Source organism: Garra rufa, chromosome 25, assembly GCF_049309525.1.
Source record: "Garra rufa chromosome 25, GarRuf1.0, whole genome shotgun sequence".
NCBI lineage: Eukaryota > Metazoa > Chordata > Actinopteri > Cypriniformes > Cyprinidae > Garra > Garra rufa.
In genome coordinates this window covers 34,750,589-34,759,631 of record NC_133385.1, presented here as the reverse complement: position 1 = coordinate 34,759,631, position 9,043 = coordinate 34,750,589, and the positions used below count along the sequence as shown (strand labels likewise).

The 9,043-nt window shown below is 29.8% G+C and overlaps 1 protein-coding gene across 1 annotated transcript in view; it reads right to left on the bottom strand.

Annotated features, from left to right (window-relative positions):
* Positions 1 to 5,970, bottom strand: part of wwox (WW domain containing oxidoreductase) — a 338,662-nt gene extending 332,692 nt beyond the window's left edge. The window contains exons 1-4 of the mRNA XM_073831374.1: positions 5,774 to 5,970; positions 5,534 to 5,598; positions 4,918 to 4,975; positions 1,628 to 1,797 (exon numbers count right to left, since the gene is read on the bottom strand). Of these exons, the coding sequence (XP_073687475.1) occupies positions 1,628 to 1,797; positions 4,918 to 4,975; positions 5,534 to 5,598; positions 5,774 to 5,880 (400 nt within the window). The 5' untranslated portion in view covers positions 5,881 to 5,970. The remainder of the gene's footprint in view (positions 1 to 1,627; positions 1,798 to 4,917; positions 4,976 to 5,533; positions 5,599 to 5,773) is intronic.
* Between the last annotated feature and the right edge of the window lie 3,073 nt (positions 5,971 to 9,043).

The following is a 9,043-nucleotide window of genomic DNA, read 5'->3' as shown; positions in this document are numbered from 1 at the left end:
CGGGAGAGAGACCGAATGTGTCCACTCCGCTCTGCGCTCAATTTTTTTTTAAATATATATAATAACAACCAAATTTCTCTGCGTCGCGCGACACAACGAATCGATTATGAAATTCGTTGCCAACGCTTTTAGTAATCGATTTTTATCGATTTTATCGATTCGTTGTTGCAGCCCTATTTCTTACAGAAACTCTTACAGTCCCCTTATATATATATATATATATATATATATATATATATATATATATATATATATATATATATACACATATAAATAAAACCAATGAAACTAATCCACCAATGAAAGAGCAAATATGTGCTTCTTTTGGCTGAAATTTGGATAAAAGTCTTTATTTCCACAGATGTGAGGAACCTTTATCCTAACAGTTTTGGATTATTTAATGTCTAAAGCATTTATGAACAATTCTAAAGTATTAACATTTACATTTAGGGCAACATCTAATCATTTATAAGCTAATGTTGACTGGGGTTTCAGTGAGAACACACTAAAATAATCCTATAGTGCCATCTACTGGACACACACTGCAATGCACTGCAGAGCCTGCAGTGTAAACCAACTGATTATGCTCAGATTGTCTTTGTTAAAAAAAAAAAAGGGGTGTGAAAAATGGGCAAGTATCATGTTGAGTTGTTTACTAAGCGCTCTCATGCTGCCTTTACTGTAGACAGGGTTGCCAGGTCCCAGAAAAAAAATTTCAGCCCAAAGCTTACTTAAAACCTGCCAAAAAAAAGATAAAAACTAGCCAAATAGTTGTCATGTCGAAACAGTTTTCAACTGCTTTATTCCATTAATGCACTTTAAAATAAAGATTTTAATTTGTTTTTTATACTTGTTTAGGGTATATGTAGTATGTGCATTTTTAATAATTAAATCTGTATTTCAGTTTTTTTTTTTTCCTTTTCCTCTTTTTCAATTTAATGTTCAGTACGTTTCATGACAAATTTTACAATTCGAGCTGGGCGATATGGCCAGAAATATTATAAAAAAAATTTTTTTACATATCATCATACTATATCAGTATTTATCAAAATATTTATTTACCAGTAATATGATGGAAGGAAATGCTTCCCGCACGTTTGTTAGATCCTGAGGATGAACGCAAACGTAACTTTTTTTTTTTTCATAAACTCCTTTGAGCCACCTTTTAATTTAGAGCCTTTTTTTTTTTTCCTTAAATTCTGTTTTTCATTTTATTTATGTTGTATTTTATGATTTAACACAAATAAAACTTAAACAGTTTCTTCAATAAATGTAGGATAACATATTACAATTAATTTACAACAAAACTTTGCATTTTTTGTCAAATAAGATGCTGCACGGCAAAAAAAATGTGTTTGATATAAAAACATCGATGAAAAATATCAGTAGTAGAAGGATCTATTTTCATTTCGATTTGTCTAAAGATAAACTTCAGAAGGCCGTGGTACATTATTAAAGTAGCCCCAAAAAAAAACGCAACTCATTTTTATTGCATTTTCAAAATAGCCCAACTGAGTGTGAAAACCGCAAACCTGGCAACACTGGCTGTGGATCAGAAATACAAACAGCGAATGCAGCAGGTGTTTAGTGAGAGGTGTGGTGACTCTGATTGAGTTCAGTGACTCACCGATGCCAGAGTTTGCTCCTGTGATCAGCACCACCTTGTCAGACAGGTCCCGATCAAGCAGGATCTCCAGAGCCGTGGTGTTCCCGTCGTAGCGTTTGGGTTTCACCTGCATGTCCTCTATGGAGAAGGCCTGCCGAGGGTCAAAATACGTGGTGCGTTTGTTGATGTGGCTGATGAGAAGAAAGAAGAGAATGGAGAAACATAACTAAACACATCAGAGAACACACAGGACACATTTAAACAAATGCATTTTTTGCATAACATATTTTATTGTACAATATTATAATAAAACAATTAGAATTAAAATTAAATTAGCAAGGGCTTAGTGACCTGAATTACTCCGGTGTGATGGATCTAAATACAGTTTTATATTTCAACCTATTATATTATTTATTATTTCTATATTATTTAGTTACAATTAATCACGATTAATGAAAGTTTTCGTTTACATAATAAATGCGTGTGTACCGTGTATATTTATTATGAATATAAATATGTATAATTATGTATTAAATATATTTATATATAATACTATTTTGTAAATAAAAATACATACATGTATATACATGCAAATATTTTCAAAATATATATACACAATAAATATACACGGTACACACATATATTGTGTAAACAAAAAGTTTTATTTGGTCAAACGATTTATCACACCAAAATAAAAACGTTTTTGTTTATATAATAAATGTGTGTGTAATGTGTATATTTATTATGTAAATACAAATAGATGTATATGAATAAATACATGTTAATGCATTATATATTCAAGAAAAATATGCCGTTTATATATTTAAATATTTATAAATAATATATCAATTTTATTAATTTAAATATGAACATGTAAATATTTTCAAAATATATACTACATGTGTATGTGTATTTATATATGCACAATAAATATACACAGTACACACATATATTATGTAAACAAAAACGTTTATTTTGGATGCGATTAATCGCAATTATTTGTTGTACAGCACTATTAATATTATTATTAAATAAAAAAGATGTAGTCCAGACCACTGATTTAGCATATTTATTATTAATGATTTTATTTTGCTCATATTATTAATAATCCAATATTTTTCCCGACAAAATACTGTATAATATATTGTATTATAATATTATAATAAAACATAATAAAATTAGTTGTCAAACAATTAATCTTGATTAATCGCATCTAAAATAAAGCTTTTGTTTACACAATGTGTGTACTGTGTATATTTATTATGTGAATATAAAAAGATGTACGTGTATAAATACATGTAAATGCACGTATATATTTAAGAAAAGTATGTTGTTTACACATTCAAATATTTATATATAATATTAAGTATATTAATATAAATATATACATGTGAATATTTTTCTATAGTTCCTATCTTTTATCTGACAAAATACAACATACTGTATTTAAAAATATTTTAATAGAATATTATAATACAATTAGTGCTGTCCAACAATTAATGGCATCCAAAATAAAAGTTTTTGTTTACATAATATACATTTGTGTGTACTGTGTATATTTATTATCTATATTATTATGTATATATGAATACATACAAATGCATGGATATATTTAAGAAAAATTTTGTTTATAAATTAAATATATTTATATATAATACTAAATATACATGTAAATATTTTCAAAATATATACTGCGTGTGTGTGTGTGTGTGTGTGTGTGTGTGTGTGTGTGTGTGTGTGTGTGTGTGTGTGTGTGTGTGTGTGTGTGTATTTATATATACACGATAAATAAACACAGTACACACATATATTATGTAAACAAAAACTTTTAATTAATATTAATTGCGAATAATTGTTGCACAGCACTATTATTATTATTATTATTATTATTATTATTATTATTATTAAATAAAAAAGATGTAGTCCAGACCACTGATTTAGCATATTTATTATTAATGAATTAATTTGGCTCATTATTTATGATCCCATATTTTTCATGACAAAATACTGCATAATATTGAATTATAATAATATAATAAAACATAATGAAACTTGTTGTCAAACGATTAATTGAGCTTAATCCCAATTAATCACATCCAAAATAAAAGTTTTTGTTTACATAATATGTGCGTGTACGGTGTATATTTATTATGTGTATATAAATAGATGTATATGTATAAATACATGTAAATGCATGTATATATTTAAGAAAATATGTTGTTTATATATTAAAATATTTATATATAATATCAATTACATTAATATAAATATATGCTGTATGTGTGTGTATTCATATATACACAAATATACACAGTATGCAGTACACATTTATTATGTAAACAAAAACTTTTATTTTGGATTAATCGCGATTAATTGTTGCATTATTATTATTATTATTATTATTATTATTATTATTATTGTCATTATCATTATTATAAATACATAGGAGTTGTCCAGACCACTGGACATATTTATTATTAATTATTTCATTTTGCTCATATTATTTATACTGTATAATATATTGTATTTTTATAATATTATAATAAAATATAATAAAATAAGTGCTGTCAAACAATTAATTGTGATTAACGCATCCAAAGTGTTTGTTTAGAAAATATGTGTGTACTGTGTATATTTATTGTGTATAAATAAATACACACACATGCACAGATATAAGAAAAATGTTGCTTACATTATTAGAATATTATAATAAAATTAGTGCTGTCAAACAATTAATCAAATCCAAAATAAATGTTTTTGTTAAAAAAAAAAAACTAAATATATATATATATATACACATACACACACATATACATACATATATACATACACACACATATACACATATATATATATATATATATATATATATATATATATATATATATATATATATATATATACATAGTATACACACATATTATGTAAACAAAATCATTTATTTTAGATGTGATTAATCACAATTAACTGTTTAACCTCACTTAATATAACATAATTTATATAAAAATGAAAAAATAAAACCTCTGAAAACTAAGTTTTAATTTATCCCTGTTTCAATCATCGTAATATCTCTCAATGCATCTGCTTGTGTACAATATTGCAAAAATTTAATATGCATATCTGCTAAAATTAATTTGGGCGAATGCATTAAAACGAATTTGTTATTAATTAGCCTAAAAGCTAGAAGACCTACACTCAAAGCTCAAATTGTAACTATTATGTGTTATAAATAATTGCAGCAGAATATACTTCCTTCAAACACAGCCCATAAAGTGAAATTATGATGAGAAAATCATATTCACTGAACTCACTCAACGTAGAAGATTTGGCCTTTATCATCGGTCTCCTGCTCCCATCCATATGGCAAAGCTAAAAACACAAATAAAACAAAATCAAATAAATTCTGCAATTTACTAAATCATTTATGCATTCTTCATCACTGCATAATATCTCTTTACAAAGCTTCATTCTTGTTTTTTTTACTCATATATGACCCTGGACCACAAAACCAGTCTTAAGTCACTGGGGTATATTTGTAGCAATAGCCTAAAATACATTGTATGGGTCAAAATTATTGATTTTTCTTTTATGCCAAAATCATTAGCATATTAAGTAAAGATCATGTTCCATGAAGATATTTTGCAAATTTGCTACCATAAATATATAAGAACTTGATTTTTGATTAGTAATATGCAGTTAAGAACTTCATTTGGACAACTTTTAAGGCGATTTTCTCAATTTTTAGATTTTTTTTTGAACCCTCAGATTCCAGGTTTTCAAATAGATGTATCTCAGACAAACATTGTCCTATTTTAGGACTCAGCTTTCAGACTCAGAATCTCAATTTCGACAAATTTACACTTATGACTGGTTTTCTTGTCCAGGGTCACATATATGTGTGATTGTAACTTTTAATAATCACTATACCTCCAGCACAGCGTTTCTTCTTCCCAGTTTTGGGATGTTCCCACTGAGTCTTCATCTCCTCATGACTGAAATGAATGATACACTTTATTGACAATGTCATGTGTCAATCACTCTATAAATCACATCAGAAATACTCTTAGGCTGCTACACACTTCCATTTCTTGCATTAACACCACAAATGAAAAGTGTAAATACACATGTTTATCTCGCATGTGTTTGTTTTGTGTGTCAAACACTCACTTGGCATAATAAACCCATCCGTCTTTAGTGGACCTCTCCTCCCAGCCAGGAGGAAGCTCATCTTCACTGTCCGTATCATCCATTCCGGCGTATTTAAGAGCTGCCATCGCGAACACACTGCTTTTAAACAAAATATCTCATTCAACTTGACAGTCAAATTTATCGCACAGCAAATTCACGTTGCAATAAACCTGCTGGACCACTTCCGCAATCATAACGTGACGTAACGCAGCGTCGGTTTATTATGAGAGCAGCGAGTGGCGCTTGAATGACACGGGGTTTGTAAGTGGGCGGGGCCTCGCGGTCTGAACGTCTGTGATTGGTCAGATGCGACGGGTTCAAATTAAAACTTTTTCTGTTTTATCTTGAGACATATAAGTTTATTAGTGTTAAGTGTCTCATATTGCTCATATTTTTAGTATTCATCTTTGCAAAAGAAAATTAAGCAATATATGTTTTGCCTTTTTCCATATTTTTATGTAATAAAAACTAATAAAAACACTTAATGCCTAAAGATTATTTTATTTTATTTTATTTTATTTTATTTTATTTTATTTTATTTTATTTTATTTTATTTTATTTTATTTTACTCAACATATGTTGCCTTTATACATTTATATTAACCTTTACATGGAATTAAGATTCTGGCCAACGGTTTTCAGATAGGACGTTGTCACGTGATACCTGTTACTTTTTTCAGCGCTGATCAGGATGGACCAACCAGTCTTTTGCGATTACAAGCCTAGGTTTTTTCCTAATTGTTTAATGGATGTTTTCTTGTATATCTCAGGTATGAATTGTTGTAATTAGTAGGTTTAAACAAAACGACTTAACTTGCATTTGTATTTGGCCTCCAACGATTCAAACAAGCCAAGGTAAGTAGGAGACACATGCACCTTGAGGAATCTGCAACATGTAAATTATTTTACCAAAATAAGAGGGATCATACAAAATACATGTTATTTTTTATTTGGTGCTGACCTGAAAAATATATTTCACATAAAATAATTTACATATAGTCCACAAGAGAAAATAATAGTTGAATTTATAGAAATGACCCTGTTCAAAAGTTTACATACACTTGATATACTGTTATTACCTGAATGATCCACAGCTCTTTAGTTTGTTTGTTTGTTTGTTTGTTTAGTGATAGTTGTTAATTTAGTTTTTTGTTTGTACTTTGGCCTGCTGTTCTTCAGAAAAATCCCTCAGGTCCTACAAATTATTTGGTTTTCCAGTATGGTTTGTGTATTTGAACTCCTTCCAACAATGACTGTATGATTTTGAGATCCATCTTTTCACACTGAGGTCAACTGAGGGACTCATATGCGACTATTACAGAAGGTTCAAACACTCACTGATGCTCCAGAAGGAAAAACCCAATGCATTAATAGCCGGGGATTGAAAACGTTTGAATTTGAAGATAAGTGTAAAAAAAAAAAAAAAAAAAAAAAACTTTTTTTCTTCTGGGAAACATGTAAGTATCTTCTGTATCTTCTGAAAGTCAGTACTAAATAGAAAAAATGTGATATTCAGGCAAAATAAGAACAATATACACTGTATCTCCATTCGGTTCAAAAGTTTTCACCCCCAGCTTCTAATGCATGTTTTTTTCCGTCTGGAGCATCAGTGAGCGTTTGAACCTTCTGTAATAGTTGCAAATGAGTCCCTCAGTTGTTCTTAGTGTGAAAAGATGGATCTCAAAATCATACAGTCATTGTTGGAAAGGGTTCAAATACACAAAAATGCTGAAAAACCAAAGAATTTGTGGGACCTGAAGGATTTTTCTGAAGAACAGCAGACAGTTTAACTGTTCAGGACAAATAAGGGACTCATGAACAGCTATCACTAAACAAACAAACACAGCAGTGGATCATTCAGGTAACAACACAGTATTAAGAATCAAGGGGATGTAAACTTTTGAACGGGGTCATTTTTATAAATTCAGCTAATATTTTGTCTTGTGAACTATATGTATGAATGAATGAATGATGCATTTATATAGCGCTTTCATTGTGTATTGCCGTACACCCAAAGCGCTTTACAATCATATGGGGGATCTCTCCTCAACCATCACCATATGTAAACGTCTTTTGTGTGATATATCATATTTAGGTCAGTACTTTTGGTTAAATACTTTCCAGTTTGCATATTCTTCAAGGTGTATGTAAACTTTTGACCGCGGGGTCTTAAAAAGTCTAAAATTTAAAAATCAGAATTTTAGGCCTTAAAAGTCTTAAATTCGCTGTTCTAGGTCTTAAATAAATTTACACAGGTCTTATGCTGCGTTCCAGGCAGGTTTTTTAACTGGTAAATCACCACTTCAAACCACGACTCACGACTTTGTAGCGTTCCAGGCAAGTCACGGAAAATTGCCTGGGCACATTTATGAATCATTATTATTTTTATATTATTATTCAGCTTTCAGCTTTCTGTTATTTGACGCGAGTCTCTCTCTGATTGTACCGCAGAAGTCAAATGGATTTAACTTTTTAGCTATGGGGAAGTGCAAGTTTAGCGATACTTAGCTTGAAAAAAAAAATGAATATAGGGCTTGGCTAAGGCCAGTTGCTAACAACTGTAGATTTTTTTTTCTCCCTCTGGGCAACTAACTGCATCTTCAGACAGAGTCGCAGTAGCAGAATACAGGTCAAACTACCTTTTTCTGTATATAATGTTCTCAATAATAATAATAAATATAGGTCAAGCTAGCTGACCGCCAGCCTTCGAGATACTTTTAAAATGTTTTTTTTTTACTTGCCCGACCGAACAAACCGCCTGATTGAAACAGAAGTGACAAAAACAACTAGCGAAGCATCGAAAGGCAAGAAAGATTCCTATTTTAATACATTCAACGTAAACAGAAATTGATAATGGATAGTGTATTTCTGGTCTATTTGTGACACACTTTAGAACAAATGAATGTAACAGCACTCTAAAGAAACACACTGAGGTAAAAAATTTAAAATGTATAGTTTATTTATAACATGATATAGTTCAGTAATATACCAAGTGAGCTTTTTGCTGAAAATTCTCACAATTACAAATGTTACTTTAATTTTAGCTCAATAAACAAGTAGTTAGTCAAGTAGTTACTTACATATTAGACAAAATATTTTCACTGTTTTGTTCTGTTTCACCAACGAAAAATAGTTCCAAACCAGGATCGCAGCAGAAGCATTCTCCTAGCAACGTTTTTGTCATGACTCTGGGCTGCAGCTTTTCCCTTCTCCACACGATGTCGCTGTTTCACTTCCTCCCGCACTTTCA